General features: G+C 47.4%; 2 protein-coding genes across 7 annotated transcripts in view; one reads left to right on the top strand and one right to left on the bottom strand.

The window, feature by feature from the left end:
- The window catches only part of LOC115552492 (LIM and calponin homology domains-containing protein 1), a 50,238-nt gene extending 44,632 nt beyond the window's left edge, over positions 1-5,606 (bottom strand). For 3 of the 5 annotated variants that reach the window (XM_030368640.1, XM_030368644.1, XM_030368641.1), the window contains exon 1: positions 5,204-5,606. In XM_030368640.1, coding sequence (XP_030224500.1) covers positions 5,204-5,311 — 108 coding nt within the window. In that variant the 5' untranslated portion in view covers positions 5,312-5,606. The remainder of the gene's footprint in view (positions 1-5,203) is intronic. The other 2 variants (XM_030368642.1, XM_030368645.1) reach the window with 1 other exon arrangement.
- A 952-nt stretch (positions 5,607-6,558) lies between these two features.
- LOC115551876 (transmembrane O-methyltransferase homolog) lies at positions 6,559-14,115 on the top strand. Of its 2 annotated transcripts, none has more exons than XM_030367457.1 (4): positions 6,559-7,063; positions 12,404-12,653; positions 12,836-13,032; positions 13,541-14,115. In XM_030367457.1, exons 2-4 carry the CDS (start codon positions 12,404-12,406, stop codon positions 13,898-13,900), a joined length of 807 nt encoding a protein of 268 aa, XP_030223317.1. In that variant the 5' UTR covers positions 6,559-7,063; the 3' UTR covers positions 13,901-14,115. The 2 variants fall into 2 exon arrangements, with proteins under 2 accessions (XP_030223317.1, XP_030223318.1); XM_030367458.1 differs by having other exon boundaries at positions 6,561-6,659.
- Positions 14,116-17,158: the final 3,043 nt, after the last annotated feature.

Below are 17,158 nucleotides of genomic sequence, written 5' to 3'. Positions count from 1 at the left end.
CCATCGCTATTGACAGCCACAGTGTTGCCGGGGGCAACGGGCGGAGAGCAGAAAATGTGCATGTGTGGATGTGTGCGAGAGTGAGAGTGAGAGTGTGTGTGTGTGTGTGTGTGTGTGTGTGTGTGTGTGTGTGTGTGTGTGTGTGTGTGTGTGTGTGTGTGTGTGTGTGTGTGTTTTTTGTGTGTGTGTGAGTGAGTGACAGTGGGTGTGTATGAGGTCAGAGATTTGAGGGGGGGGTAGTAATCCCGAGTTTGAATGGGGCGGAGCTGCAATGCATTGTGGATCCATCCGTTCTGTCGAGAAAGTTGAAAAATGTTCAACTTTTCAAGCATCCAATCAGATCGCGTATGCTCGGGCTTGGCTGACGGATGCCTCTGCAAAGACTCCTCCCCCATCCGTCAGCCACGCCTTCCGCCACCCGTTGACGGACGGTGCAGTGGGTAGACGGCGTCAGTCTTTACAGCCGAGGTAACTTTCCAGAGAACTTCTCTCACTGTCATCAGGAAAGTAACACTTCCATCACAACATGAACGAGGCATTGGGGAGGCATTCCTTTAGAGCTCGCTATTTCTCTCCCTCCCTCCCTCTCTTTCTCTCTCTCTCTCTGAGATCCCTGCTAAAGAAGCCTTCTCCATTCCTCCGCTGATGAGACAGAACTATGCCCGGGTGCCATGTTGTTCTTAAGAGCACTATGCGTCGACTTAGCGCCACAATAAGACACTTGTTCTGCTTGGCCGAAGTTATGCAGAGTTCTCCTTTAAAAGCCTAGAGTTGAAGGGACATCATTTCACTGTCAAATCACTCTGTAACCTAGGGCCCCAGGGAGGTCCCCTGTCTGAACAGCACGTCTCTCTATCCATCAGCCTGTCTCTCTGACCCCGTCTCGCACTCTCTCTTCAGCATGTCTGTCTCTCCGTCAGCCTGTCTCTCTGAACAGCATGTCTGTATCCCTGACACACTGACTCTCTGAACCCCTCTCTCTCTCTCTCTCTCCCTGTCTGAACAGCAGGACTGTCTCTCACTGAACAGCAGGTCTGTCACTCTGCCTGCCTGTCTGTCCCCAGAATCAGGGCAGGTCTCCTGAGATGGGCACGCACTGGTGACGACCCAGTTAGACAACAGACACCGCTACCAGTCTCACCAGTATGAGCTCCTCAGACATGTGATCGACAGGTCAAACCTCATTTTCACACACACACACACACACACACACACACACACACACACACACACACACACACACACACACACACACACACACACACACACACACACACACACACACACACACACGGCATGTTAATCCTGCACGCGATGAGCTGGCATGTTGTCAAACCATCTGCTGTGTCTTATGATTAGTGGCCTCCTCCTCCACCTCAACTCCTCCTCCTCCTCCACCACCAGTAACTGCTCCTCCACGTCCACTACTACAAAGTCCTCTTTTTCATTCACCTCCTCCTTCTCCTCCTCCTCCTCCTCCTCCTCCTCCTCCTCCACCAACTCCTCCTCAACACCTAAACCAGAAACTGGCAGAATTCGTTGCAGTTCCTATGTCGAGATATTCTATGGTATAACCATGGCAACGGGACTTTATTGCAACATGATTTCCACGCCTACTCATATGTATGCAAGAGGTAAGTGGGTCCGTCTTCCTCAGCTCATATCTGGTACACTAGGGGGAGGGGTTAGACAGTCCAGAGACAGGTCATTAAGGAGCAGGCAGGGGTTAGACAGTACAGAGACAGGTCATTAAGGAGCAGGTAGGGGTTGGACAGTACAGAAACAGGTCATTAAGGAGCAGGTAGGGGTTAGACAGTCCAGGGGCAGGTCGGTAAGGAGCTCCTAGGGGTTAGACAGTACAGAGACAGGTCATTAAGGAGCAGATAGGGGTTAGACAGTCCAGAGGCAGGTCATCAAGGGGCAGGTTGGGGTTAGACAGTCCAGCGACAGGTCGTTAAGGAGCACGTAGGGGTTAGACTATACAGGACAGGTCATTAAGGAACAGGTAGGGTTCCAGTGGGTACAGTCTAGCTGTTTAGCTAACCTCATGCTGCTAGAGGTTTGGCGGAGCTAGCTGTTTAGCTAACCTTGCGGTGCTAGCCCTTTAGCTGCTGGCTTGGCAGTGCACCGTCATGCAGATCAGGAGGCTCCAGCTGTCAGCAGGGAGATCCCGGCCTGTGGATTAACTGATTTGTCAGACACTCAGGCCTTTCTCTGTCAGGGTGACACCAGTTAACACAACGCACAAACACATAGACACACAGACACACACAGACAGCATCTGCTGCTGCTGGGAGTTCCCTCCACACAATGACACTCGTCTGTTACGTAAGAACACTGGAAAAACCAGGAGGATGATTCAACAGACACCTCCTCATTCTAGAACACCGGCCCTTATAATATCTGCCCGTCAGGCTAGAACACCTCCTCCTCCTGTCGTATGTAGTATACCACACGGTATACACGGTTCACAGTAATCACTAATAGCAACCAACAACACAAACATCATGTTTATTTTAATTTTCCGGACGTTAGTCAGCACATCGGACTCCTGTAGCAGGCAGTTTCAATCCATAATCAATGTGTTGTCCTGGGGTAATCCGACAAAAGGAGTGATTGATTAGTCTCAGGATGGAGACGAGGAGGATGAAATGAGGAGGAGACGAGGAGGAGACACCACTCTGTTATTCCACCTCTCGTCAAGCGGTCTTCCTCTGGATATAGAGATGAATGGGTGATACTCCATCCAATCATCCATTCATTGATTCATTCCCCCCTCCCCCTCCCCCTCCCCCTCCTCCTCCTCACATCATGTTGGTCCTCCACACACGTGAAGACATCACGGAACATCACAGCCCTCTGAGTGTTCCGTCTTCACCTTGAGGTGTGAGGAAACACATCTGATGGAGAGGAGAGCGAGACGAACAGCGCTCTAGACGTAAGGTGTGATGTTCCACAGCAGTGACTCAGAGAGGATTCTGGGCCCTCTGCTCAGACCACTAGAGACCAGACTGACCTCTGGCTGACCTCTGTGTCCGAGGCCGAGGTATGATGGTTGATGTAATTTGAGTGTCGCGTGTCCTCGATTGATTTGTCAGTCACGACCCAATCTTCTCAATGCTAAGTGAGAGGATTGGGCCGTGGATTGGGCCCTCCCCCACGCCCGTTGCCCTGGTAACAGATGGAGCATCAGCACCACAGCCCACCTGTCCCCAGGTGAACTGGTCTGAACTGGCGATCGGTTAGCGTGATTCACAGAGCATCACAGCACGACGTGCCTGAGGAGGAGAACCAGACTTTGGATCACAGGCGCCTTTCACCTGAACTGTTGACACGACCGTCCATAAGCATGGCGACATGACAACGGCAGATTCATCTGACATAAGAGATGGGGGGGGGGGGGGGGGGGGTCGGTGTTGACCAAAGTGAATAAAACCGGCCAATCCGGTTCTGCGTCGGACGGATTGTGTTACCGTGGAGACAAAAACTATGCGACCGGGACAGAAACACGACATGAGGAACACACGATTGGTAGTTAAGTTAGTAACCAGAACACACAATGTGTAGCTACGTTAGTAACCAGTCCTTCACTGTGATTCATGAGGAGGAGTTGGTGAACTTTGACAGAGAGTTGTGAAAGTACAAAAAGTAAAACATGACTCAGCATGGCGAAGGTACTAAAAAAAACTACGTTGGTGTTTGCAGGTGTTTGCAGGTGTGTACTGTCAACACACACCTGAGGCTTGCAGCATCACACAACACCTGTTATAATCCAGAGTGATTATCACATTTTTCCACCACAGAGGAGGTTATACACTCTGACATGAGAGAGAATCACATCCCCTCTACCAACACACACAATACTGCTGGGCTGAGAGAGACAGACAGACACACACACACACAGACACAGACACAGACACACACACAGACACAGACACAGAGAGAGAGAGAGAGAGAGAGAGAGAGAGAGAGAGACTAGAGAACGTAGCAGACAACTGATCAACAGTGCCTTGCTCAGGGACATGAGGCTGACATTTGGCTTGAACCGTCTTGTGACATCATACCACTAGACAACAACACAACTCAATGAGCAGGACTTCCACCACCCTGTGTGTGTGTGCGTGCGTGCGTGCGTTTGTGATCGTTTGTCTCTCCCAGGGGTGTCAATGACATCATTACCCACCCCTACCCCCCAATCACAGAGAAGATGGCCGACAGGCAGCAGGATGTTTGTGTTTCCCGGCAACTCTCCCCTTAACCCCTAAAGACACTTTGAACTTTAACCTTCAGAATAGAATCCATCCCCATGCCTGCTCAGTACGTTTTCAATAAACGAATGAGGATTTAATCTGTGCTGATAACGAAATGATTCACCCATCAATACACTCCAAACCACGGTGTGCGTGCAAGTGTCTCAGGTGAGGGGGCTCAGGTGTGTGTGTGTGTGTGTGTGTGTGTGTGTAATGAGATCTCTCCCCTGGGCAGGGAGAGGGGGAGGAGGTCGACTTTGTGAGCCTCCTCTGTGATCTGATTCTGGGTCATAATAGCTTTTTTAAGCATGCGTGCCCCGCAGGAACCTCGTGCTAAAGAGGTCCGGGGGAGGAGGGTTTCAGCCCTGACTCAACCCCTCGTAAACCCACTAAACACGTCTGGGAAGGTCCCAGGTGACAGGTGACACTGGGAACGAGACCCTGCTCAGAACCTCCCAGTCCAGCAGAGCCCCCCGGCGCCGCAGAGTGAGCCGCCGGCGAGGGTTGAGGGTGAAATTCCCCACAGAACAAAACCCCGTTTGTTCTGCGATTGTCCGCGCGGCTCGCGATGTGGAAACAATCCGCCGCACATGACAGCCCGCCGGCATTGTTTCTGCCCCAGTGGTAACCCAGGAGACTGGTCCCTAACCCGGGAGCACGGGAGACCGCGAGACAGGGGGACTGGTCGCTAATCCGGGAGACTCGTCCCTAACCTGGGAGACTGGTCCCTAATCCGGGAGAGCGGTCCCTAACCCGGGAGACTGGTCCCTAACCCGGGAGACTGGTCCAGACTGTCCAGAGCGTGCCCCCGAGTGACAGGTCCCGCCGGGAAGGGGTCTGGATCCAGTCATTCGTCAACAGGTGACAGGGCGACACGCCGACGGGCGGCTCGCTTCGGACGGTGTGCAAAACAACAACTTGTAACGGAGAGAGACTCGGGAATCAGGACTCACCTTGATCCATCTCCGAGCCTCCTGGACCGCGGGGTCCGGGACGGGGTCCGGGCCAGGGTGGGGGTGCTGATGCTGCGGGGGTCCTCCCTCAGAAACAGGACTTGCCATTTGCGGGAAAAGGAGTGCGGGTAGCTGCAGTCGGCCTGGTCCGGGTAGAGAGACCGGGCACCGCGTTAATCCACCAACACGAGACTACTCTCACTAAACCCCGTCCCCCCGCTCCGTGTCCGGGTGTTTGTGTGTGTGTGTGTGTGTGTGTGTGTGTGTGTGTGTGTGTGTGTGTGTGTGTGTGTGTGTGTGTGTGTCGCAGCCTGGCGGTGTGTGTGCTGCCTCGTTATCTCCGCTCCGTTCCCCGGTGTGTGCGCGTGTGTGCGCGTATGTGTGTTTGGACTCGACCGCAGTACGATGCGCTCCGATGGCCAAAATTACACCGAACCGCGTTCAGTCTGCAGCCAATAGGAGCACACACACACACACACACACACACACACACACACACACACACACACACACACACACACACACACACACACACACACACACACACACACACACACACACACACACACACACACACACACACTATATGATCATGTGCACTGCGACAGATACTTCTGGCTAATTAAAATATAAGTCATAATAAGTTCGGCCAAATTGATTTCCCTATATGAAATAAGATAGGAACTTAACGTAGCCTATGCTTCACATCAGACTGTATTTAGTTTAGCTTGTTATCAATGCAGCTACTGTAAGATGCAACTCAATTGTTTAATCATAGGCCCTATTTAAATTACTTTTCAGAAACTGCCAAACAGTTAACTGGCAAACAGTTAAATAAACTGTTGAACGTCGTGAGGAGACGTCATATAGTCATCCAACCAACGGAGAATTTTACATGTGGAAGACATCCAACAAGAGAAAAGTTACATGCGGTGGGTTGAGTTCTGTGGGTTGGCTGACCTCTTGTGGACAAACAGAGAAACGCAGCATGACGAGTGGGCGGGTTTTTACTTGAGTGAAGGGCGCAGCAGTCAGTAATATAAATTCAACAACTCAGTAGTAGCCAATCACTTCGAGGTATAGACCATTCGATGGCCAAGATTAGATAACAAAGCCGTTTCTTAAAGTTTTAACCGTCAAATGTTAGAAATATTGATCAAGGAGGAAAATGACCGTTTAACCATGGTAATTAATAATGGATTACTGTTATGTTTGTACATTTGTTAATTTAAATATAATAAAACCTTCGCCTGGCTCACCTGAAGACATAGGCCTATGATGGACCGTTAAAGAGAAAAAGGTCTCAATATGTTTACGACACCAACGGTTTATTATCCTTCAGAAACGGCCCCGCCCACCTGTCCGCAGGTGACCCCGCCCACCTCTCTGCAGGTGACGCTCTGTTTCCTGGTTTCCCGCGTGGCTCCGTCTGAAGTGGGACTTCTGTGAGTGACAGGTGAGTCCTCCGGAGACAGGTCCTGTTGTGTGTGACAGCTGAGTATGTGAGGGACCGGGTCTCTACCGGGACAATACTGCGGTACCTGTTCTTTGCTGGAATTCTGCTGCGGTACCGGGTCTGAACCGGGTCTGTACCGGTACTCTGCTGCGGTAGGCTCCCGGGCGAACCGGGTCTGTAACGGGGATCTATTGCTGTAACGGGTCTGTACCGGGACTCTACTGCGGTACCGGGTCTGTACCGGGGCTCTACTGCGGTACCGGGTCTTTACTGGGACTCTACTGCGGTACCGGGTCTGTACCGGGGCTCTACTGCGGTAGCGGGTCTGTACCGGGACTCTGCTGCTATAACGAATTTGTAGCCTACCTGTTACATTCCCTCCTGCCGAGCCGAGGTCTGCTGAGGTTAGTGCTGAAGTACACACACCGATGTTACCTGTGTGTTTTGGTTCTATATAACAAAAACTTGTATAAGTGTATCTGTGTGTGTGTGTGTTCTTCTATAATAACACAACGCCTATAATTGTGCATTGCATAGGCTATATACACACAACGTTGTATAAGTATTTTTGTATTTTGTCTACGCAAGCTTGTTTAAAGGCCCACTATGCAACTTTTCTAGCCAAAATTACATTAATTATGCAGGTTGAGAGTTATTCTGATGGTTCTGCAACCATTTCTGAGTCGTTTGGTGGGTGTGTCATTGCCCCATGTCGCCTCTCCAAGGAAAAAGCGCATATGCAACTTGCTCTGTTCGGACCGACACAATCCGGATGTGACGCAGCGGAAATATCCAATCGCGCCTCGAAAATGTAGTCAGATTGTAGTTTCGAAAATGCTTTACGGCACAGACACACCCCCTATGGCACCGGCTAGATATAAACAGCCAGTTGCACGGCAATTGTTGCATTCATCATGGATCAATCGACTGATAAGGGACCCAAGAGGCGACTGTCTGTGGAACAAAAGCGATAACATTATACTTAATTTATTGTGGGATGAGTAAAGCCTTACATTTAAACATAAAAGGTTTCAGACAAAATGTAATAATTTATTACATTTTGTCTGAAACCTTTTATGAATAATTACAAAAACAACCTGCCTTACAACAAACACCTGCACTATTACACCAGCAGGGGGCATGGGGCTAAAAATATATGCAAAGAGAGCTGCAATATGTACTTTAGTTAACAATAACTCTTTGGTATTTGTCCATGAGATATTCCTATCAGATGTCAATCATCAGTCCAACTTGAGTGCAAATATCACTTTATTCACCGATTCCAATAATTTACATTAAATTTAGATATACAACCATTAATATAAATATTGTGTGGCATTTTCCCATGTTTGGTCACAAACAGTACCGGTTAAATACATCAGTACAATCAGTGGAACTGGAAAGCAACAGAAAGAAAGTGCCACGGTTCAAAAGTAGGTTCTACATGTAGTTTTAATATTTTTAATATCAATATCTTATGGCTGAATGATGCCATAAGAATCTGAAAATGTTCATTATTATAACAGCATGAAAAATAAGGCTTTGTCATCATTTATTAGGCTCAGTGGTTAGCAGAACATGACGTTGGCATGCCTACAGGAGCTGAATGCGGCGATTACCATGTTGTTCAGCAAAACGCCTCACAAACTTGTGGGGCAATATTTCCTGGCTGGGTCACGTTAAAATTGTACAAGGGGCGAAAATTGTACCGGGTACATAATCAGTTGTCCGTTTCCAGGCAACGGACAACAGATTACGTAAGGGGTTGTCCGTTGCCAGGCAGGTTTCAATCGCGCTCATGTTGCCGAAGACGAAATAATATAATACAGATAACGGATCGCGGGATAACACTTGTTTTTACTTTATATTTGTATTGCATTTGATTGTTTAATCGAATTTAGCTTGTAAACTGAGTGTTTAATGTGTATCATAGTCTAGCTTGCTTGTGTTAATTTAATTTCCTTAATTTAATTTAGAGAATAGATTATAGGTAATAGATAGATAGATAAGAGATAGATAGATGGGTAGATAGGTGAGCAGGCATTTACTAACTGGTAAATGTTTTTTATTATTATTATTCACGTTATCCCCATAACATTTAGCTATTACTGTGTAGGGAAATAGATAAATACAATGCAATACAATACAAATATGAAGTTAGGAATGCTAATAAATGTAATTTGTAAAATAAGTGTTATCTGTCTTGTCGCGCTCAATGAACGAGTTTGCGAATGTTCAAGAACCTTCCCACGTCATTCGACGCGACGGGCGATGCGATCGTCTGTTGCCAGGCAGGTTTGGAATGGATTACTATGGATGACGTAGAATTTTCGCCCCGGTACAATTTTAACGTGACAGCTGCATTCACTTGCAGTCGGACATTTGAAACTCGCTTTCGTGAATGTCTTGTAAAAGCAAAAAAATAATAATAATTTGGCGCTGCCAACTGGGGTGGCAGCTGGGGTGGCAAGGTTTTTTTTAGGGTGGCAGTTGCCACCCCATGCCACCCCAGTAGATCCGCCCCTGGACACGAGTGAAAGGGGAACTATTCAACTTTTTTGGCTTGATTTACCTTAAAGGGGTAGTTCGGAATTTTGGACATAGGGCCTGATTCCGAAGTGAGCATTGGTATTCTATATCACTGGAGACAGTTTTCAACACATTTCATTCAGTCCTTCTAGTTGCAGAGTTCGCTCGTGCTAGGCTAGCGCAAGTCAACGGGCAATGCTAGCCTGCTATTAAAAACAGTCTTACCCACTCCACAGTACACCCGAGGTAAATCAATTATAACGACAGACTATACATCTAAATGTCTGTTTATAGAATAATGTTAGAAATAAAACCAACCTTGCATTGCATTTTGAGGGAATTGCGGGGTCTCAGCAGCAGTGTTTATATTCCTGTACGTAGGCTACGGCAGCGGCGGACTGATACCTAGGTTACCTGCCGCTGTCATTGCTACAAACGCAGAGTAGGCCTACAGTGAACGAAGGAATTCTACATGCGTATTAAATTAACAAGATATGGCCACGTTTGGAGGAGTTAGCGATGCATCTGCTTTTGAAGACGATTATGAGGAATTTGTTGTATCCAACGAACCGTACATGTACGAGCCGGTGTTTTGATGTCAAAGCCAGCAGCAACAAGCCACAGTTGAGTCCTTTCTGGATCTCGCACTGGAAATTGGTGGAAACTTTGTGGTGCCCATCTGTACCGTTTATTTCTACAATTTCTAAAAGCACACTGAACCATCATGTTCCCTAGTTGTTCAATTGCGCTTCTGTCCCACGCTTCTCTGTTTACGTTCTTCTGTCGTGATTCGGTTACAAACCTAACCAGCGCATAGTAGAATTCCGCTTCTGCTGAGAAAGTAGTCCCTCGATGATTCATGCGATGCATGGTTAGTTTTATTTCTAACATTATTCTATCAACACAGACATTTAAATCTATAGTCTGGCGTTATAATTGATTTACCTCGGGTGTACTGTGGAGTGGGTAAGACTGTTTTTAATAGCAGGCTAGCATTGCCCGTTGACTTGCGCTAGCCTAGCACGAACGAACTCTGCAACTAGAAGGACTGAATGAAATGTGTTAAACTGTCTCCAGTGATATAGAATACCAATGCTCACTTCGGAATCAGGCCCTATGTCCAAAATTCCGAACTACCCCTTTAATATAACAGGCTAAGAGTCATTGCGATGGTTCTATTATACATTTTTGTTCGATTGTTCGTTGTTTCGACTCCCCCTTGCGCATCTTGGCTGAGAAAGGGAATAGGTTTCTGCCGGTGACCCACCGCCCACTCTCGCGGGAGTCTCGGGTCCAATATGTCCATGCTCGGGTCTCGCAAAGTAACGAATTGCTTTACGGCACAGACCCCCAAACACGGAACCGGCTCGATATAAATACAAGTAACTAAGGGATTGTTACATTCATCATAGATAAGCCGACTAAAAAGAGACAGAGAAACCCAATGTCAGAGGAACAGAATAAGAGAAAAGGGAGACTGACCGGGCAAGCTTTTCAGGAATAGCGTGAACTGAAAGGAAAAGAAGACTGCAAATCAGACGCCGACTTGGCCGTGTTGCTTTTGAAATTGAAAGTACCCTTTGGTGAACTTTGTCTTCGTGGTATTCTTGATGTTGATAGTCTCTGTACAAATGTGTTTGCTCAACCATTTTGTTGTGAGCCCTGTAAAAATGTGTTTTCTTGACCGTTTTGTTGTGAGCCCTGTGTGTTTCCTTTCCTTTGTTTCCATGGGTGTGTTTTGCCGTTCGTCTGTCTCGTCCCCCAGATACAGGCTGAATCCCCGAATCGATTAGATTCGGGGATAGATTATTATGTTGGCCAACACTCATACACTGATTGTTCTGTTCAACCTAAAATAAAACAATTATAATCTAGGATATAAATTCTCCTCGTCAACTATAAAAAAGGATGGATTTAGGTGTATTGCAATACAAATACAGTTTTAAAAATGTATAACCTTGTCCGCACTTCATGTAGGCCTACTTCGGACATGGCTCCACCAGGCATTCGCCGGCTTCTTTGAAAACAAATGCACATGGCTAGCGTAGAAGTGCATGGGGAAGGGTCGTCAACGAGTTGTTACGACAATGTTGTAAAATATCTACTACGAAGCTGTAGGGGGCGCTGTGTAGAGAAAAGTGCGTGCCAAACCAAGAAAACAGCGAAGAAATGCCCGATCTTGCATAGTGGGCCTTTAAGTATGTGTGCATTACATCTATTTGCAACCCGGTCTCACGATAAAACGTGACACTGTCATGTTATTTAATCTATTGAAACGTGAATCAAAGGTGAAAGCAGAAACGGGTGGCCAAAAGCTGTCATATTGTTAGTTATCACAGACAATTTTAAGTAGAAACGGGTGGCAAAAAGCTGTCATATTGTTAGTTATCACAGACAATTTTTAACAATAAATGTTCTGTACGGAGCTCCTTAAGGGACATTAGGGAGAACGCTCCCGGACGCTTAGTGACACGACAAATATACTTCCAATTGAATACATGAGTTTGAAAATTGTGCTTTTAGACACGAACATTTTGAAAACACGTGTCCCTGATCACGTTTCAATAGATTAAATAACGTGACAGTGTCACGTTTTTTCGTGAGACCGGTTTGCTATATTAGCACAACGTTGTACAAGTATGTGTGTATTACATCTATATTAACACTATGTTGTATAAGTGTGCGTGTGTATTTCTTCTATATTAACACAACGCTGTATGTGTGTATCACAACTATATTAACACAACGTTGTATAAGTATTTGTGTATTTCCTCTATATTAACACAATGTTGTATAAGTATGTGTGTATTTCATCTAACACAACGTTGCATAAGTATGTGTGTATTACATCTACATTAACACAACGTTGCGTGTATTACATCTATATTAACACAACGTTGCATAAGTATGTGTGTATTACATCTATATTAAGTTAACACAACGTTGCATAAGTATGTGTGTATTACGTCTATATTAACACAACGTTGTATAAGTATTTGTGTACTTCCTCTATATGTGTGCATTACCTCCAAAGGCCCACAGGTCTTGATTCGGTCTTTTCATGAGTTATCTTGTGAAAACTGTTCATTTTGATTGACATGTCCAAGGTCCTATCAACTGCCAGGTTAAATTGGGCGGCACCCGGGGCGGCCAATCAGGTTCCGGGCGGCGTGTTCCACTCTGATTTACCTCACGGACCTCCACTCTCTCTCCAGATGTGGCTGCTCCCGCTCTCCGTCCCCCTGCTGGGCCTGCTGGCCCTGCTGGCCCGTCAGCGGGGGATCCTGGCCGCGGGGCGGGGGGCTCTGAACCGGGTGCTGCGGTGGGCGCGGGGGCCGGCGTGCCCCAGGAGGACCCACGCCTTCGTGTTCTCCCAATGCACCCATGGCCGGGCAGACAGCGTCCTGGAGACCTTTGACCTCCACGCCGAGACACACCACACCCTGGAGCTGGGGAGGGTCAGAGGTTGGCCTGGTTGTGTTATAACATGTTATAACGTGTAACAGCATGTGGTGATAACAGTAGATAACAGTAGATGTACTGTGTTCTAACATGTTATAAGTGTTATAACATTGTATTAGGTGTAATAACATGTGGTATTATAACATGTTTTTCCGACTTGAAGCGTTTCCCCTTCCGTCCTGTAGGGGTAGAGCTGGACGAGGTGGTGGTGCGCGCGGCCCCGCGGCGCGTGCTGGAGCTAGGCCTGGGCTGCGGCTACAGCGCGGTGCGGACCCTGAGGCTGCTGCCCCCTGGTGGGCGGCTTCTGGCGGTGGAGGTGGACCCCCTCAGCGCCGAGCTGGGGGAGGAGCTAGTGCTGGTGGCTGGGTTCAAACACCACCAGGTGGGAGGAGCAAACCCAGATACGTGTGCGTGTGTGTGTGTGTACAGGCTGATGTTTAAAGAAGCCAATCGATTCTTTTCAAATATTTTTGAATGTAATAGAAAGTTGTAATATAATCTACAGTTATATAAAAGGTTATAACTTGTGATGACATCAATAGATAACTGTAGATGTTCTGTGTTATAACATCAAGGTTTAATAACGATAAAAGTTAAGTGCAATAACATGTTAAGGATAATAACATGTTAAGTGTTATTACATGTGTTATAATAGCAGTAGTTGTACTGTGTAATAACATGTTATGTGTTATAACATTGTAAGTGTAACAACAGTAGATGTACTGTGTGATAACATTTGATGTGTTATAACATTGTACGTGTAACAACAGTAGATGTACTGTGTAATAACATGTTATGTGTTATAACATTTTAAGTGTAATAACAGTAGATGTACTGTGTAATTATATGTTAAGTGTTCTGACAGTAGGCCTTCTGTATCTCCTCTCCAGTTCGAGGTACTGACCTGCAGCTCAGCCGAGGCCATCGCTGGGCTGAGGCGGCCTCTCCATGGCGACCAGGGGGAGGAGGAGGGGGGTCTGGACCTGGTCCTGATGGACCACGACCCCCAGCACTACCTCCCTGACCTGCGGGCCCTGGAGGGGTGGGGGCTGCTCCGCCCCGGGGGGTGCCTGGTCCTGATGGTGTTCCGGGGTCATGACTCCGTCGTCCGGCAAGAGGTCCTGGAACACGTGGGGTCGCGACCCCAGAGCTACTCCTCCTCCGTCAGGTCTGGCCGCGGGGGGATAATGGAGGTCCAATACCGGGAGGAGACCATAAGCCTGATGTCATCGGGTGATGTCATCGGGTGATGCCATCGGGTGATGCCATCGGGTGACGTCATCGGGTGATGTTGTCTCTCGATGTCATCCTGTGATGTCATCTGGTGTTACGGATTACCTCACTCACCAACTACGGTTAACATGCTGTCAACATGTCGCATTCTGTGTTCTATGTTTACTTACACATTTCTGTTTATTTGGTGAAATGTTTATTAGAATTGGTTCATAAAATAATATACAGCTTCCTCCATGTTTCTTTTTGCTTCCGAAAGAAATGGGAAAAATGTGTAATTTTAAAGGATTTTAACAGAGAAGAAAAAATGTCTGACAACAATCGGTTATTCATTCTGCTCTTCCACAGTACCACAGATTCTGACCATAAGATACAAAAAGTGGAAATATATATTTCATTGATTCATATTCTTTACAAAATAGTGAATGCAATAGTCGAACACACCACACGAGGGAGCCAGAGAATGACGTTTATAGGACGAAGTCTAGCGGTACGCCAGAATGAATCGAGAGTGGAAGAGTAGTCGTTATAAAGTCTGTATATCATATGCATTTGGTACGTTTTGGACTTTTTGGGAGAGACTTCGGCGGGGACTTGATCGGATGCGGGTTCTAAGTCAGACCACAATAGAACAGGGATTTTAATAAATAATCAGAGAAACAGTTACAACACCACAGTATTTGGTTATTAAAATATTGCGGACATGTGTGAGGAACATGGCTGATAATTCGACATAGCCTCATTAGAGATACCAGTTGTTTACCATGAAACGTGTCGGCGTGAGGTTGCGTGTGTTTGCGCGTGTTGGCCGCCGGGGGCGCTGCTGGGTGCGACGTCAGCACGCGCTGACTCCCTCCTGCTCCTTGTTCAATGGGATCAACCCGTCTCCCCCAAGCCCCTCACCTCCATCCAACACCCCTCCACCTGAACCTCACCCCCACCTCCTCCTCACCCCCTACCTCCCTGACCACCGGAAAATTCAAATTTAAAAGGGTTTGAGGTCTTCCTCCCCCATCCCTCTCTCTCCCTCCCTCCCTCCCCCCCTCCCTCCCCCTGGTCATGAAGTGCTCTCTGTGTGTGTGTATGTAAACACCTCTCAATTATAAATCACGCCCTAAAAGACCCAGCTTCCCGCCCCACACACACACACACACACACGCACGCACGCACGCACGCACGCACGCACGCACGCACGCACGCACGCACGCACGCACGCACGCACGCACGCACGCACGCACGCACGCACGCACACACACACACACACACACACACACACACACACATCCGTCTGAACAACCTGCCAGCCATTCCAAGCTGGTCTGTGGCTGGTCTGAAGAGGCTTTTTGTGTGTTTGTTTGTGTGTGTGTGTGTGTGTGTGTGTGTGTGTGTGTGTGTGTGTGTGTGTGTGTGTGTGTGTGTGTGTGTGTGTGTGTGTGTGTGTGTGTGTGTGTGTGTGTGTGTGTTATGTGTGTTTGTGTTTGGACGTAGTTAGAATCTCTCTGAATTGTAGATTTCAAGTCAATAATCTCACATTAAATATGAAATATGTGTGTAATTCAAATGTCCACAAGTTTAACAAAATTGCACAACCGACGTACATTTCCTCTTTACAAAATGTTTGACATTGACAACACTGAGGACCTCAATGTGATGTTTAATGACACTTGGAGGATCTCAATGTGATGTTTAATGACACTTGTCTTGGAGGACCTAAATGTGATGTGTTTTTGGCTCAAAATAGAAAGAGATGGGGACCCATGAGTGTGTGTGTGTGTGTGTGTGTGTGTGTGTGTGTGTGTGTGTGTGTGTGTGTGTGTGTGTGTGTGTGTGTGTGTGTGTGTGTGTGTGTGTGTGTGTGTGTGTGTGTGTAAACCATCCTTTTGATTTCATTCCCCAGCAGCCTGTGAGCCTAAGTGTTTCTTCAAACCAAGTGTCGGCGGAGAAGGACCGTGTTCCAACAACACCAGAGTTTGAGTGCCTTGAAGAAGTCTCCAATAGCCAAACTTGGACAACACTCTGTTTCCACTGACCTTCTGGTGTTTTCCTCAGCCCATCAGCGATATGGATCCCAGCACAGCACATTGTACTTTAGATTGCAGCCTGTTGTTTTAGTAATGGATCAATTGTGTTTCTGCCTCATCAGCTGGGGAGGCTCACTGAGGAGGTATTGATCTGCAAAGAACACACACTATCTTAGAACCAGACCCTCGAATTACAGAACACACACTATCACAGAACACACACTATCACAGAACCAGACCCTCGAATTACAGAAAATGATAGACCACAGAAGAACACACACTATCACAGAACACACACTGTCACAGAACACACACTATCACAGAAACAGGGCCTATATACTTAAATAAGGAGAGGAGGAGGGGAGAGGAGAGGAGAGGGAGAGGAGATGAGCGGGTAGGAGAAGAAGGCAATGAGAGGAGGAGAAGGAGGTGAGGAGCGAGAGGGGAGGAGAGGAGAGGAGAGATTGAAGAAAAGAAACAGCAATAGAAAAAAAGAGAAAGAACAGAGCAGAGATTGAAAGAGGAAGATGAAGAGCGATCTGCAGCCTGTATAGAATGTACATGACTGATATCCATATTATGCACGCAGACATCAGGACCCATTAGAGCCACATGAATAGACGCTGCCGAGCTGCTTTCTGTTGTTATGCAGATGAAATCCACACAATGAAGATCCACCGTGCTGGAGACCCCGACACGTGACAAGACTGAAGGCCGACTGCATGGAGACCCCTGAGTGTACAGTGGTCTATCATCTCATCTCCATGGAGACCCCCGGTCTGAGTGTACAGTGGTCTATCATCTCATCTCCATGGAGACCGCCGGTCTGAGGTATACAGTACTCTATCATCTCCATGAAGAGGGTCCGAGGTGTACAGTGGTCTATCATTTGATCTCATCTCGGTGAGCTGAGCCTGCTCCTCGTCTAAGCCGACACACAAGAGGAAACACATGTAGAAACTCTCTCTCCTCTATATATCCTCTCTCTCTCTCTCCCTCTCCTCTCTCTCTCTCTCTCTCCCTTCTCTCTCTCTCTCTCTCTCTCTCTCTCTCTCTCTCTCTCTCTCTCTCTCTCTCTCTCTCTCTCTCTCTCTCTCTCTCTCTCTCCCCTATATATCCCCCCTCTCTCTCCCCCCTCTTTCTGTTGACATCGCTGTCTCTCGGTCACGGTTCCACTTGATGGGTTATGAGGCCTCTCTGCTCTCCTAGCGGTAGCGGCTAATGGTCGCTATAACCAGGGCTAATGGCCGCTAT

The sequence above is a fragment of the Gadus morhua genome, chromosome 10 (assembly GCF_902167405.1).
Source record: "Gadus morhua chromosome 10, gadMor3.0, whole genome shotgun sequence".
In the NCBI taxonomy this organism is placed as follows: domain Eukaryota; kingdom Metazoa; phylum Chordata; class Actinopteri; order Gadiformes; family Gadidae; genus Gadus; species Gadus morhua.
Note: the sequence above shows the minus strand (reverse complement) of the source record. Positions and strands in the feature narration are given on the sequence as shown.

What these genes read in the sequence shown, in the direction of transcription:
- LOC115551876 (XM_030367457.1), top strand. Translation starts at nt 12,404, where the DNA reads ATGTGGCTGCTCCCGCTCTCCGTCCCCCTGCTGGGCCTGCTGGCCCTG. An exon ending in GGAGCTGGGGAGGGTCAGAG is followed by an intron (nt 12,654 to 12,835) that starts GTTGGCCTGGTT and finishes TCCGTCCTGTAG; the next exon opens with GGGTAGAGCTGGACGAGGTG. An exon ending in CTGGGTTCAAACACCACCAG is followed by an intron (nt 13,033 to 13,540) that starts GTGGGAGGAGCA and finishes TCTCCTCTCCAG; the next exon opens with TTCGAGGTACTGACCTGCAG.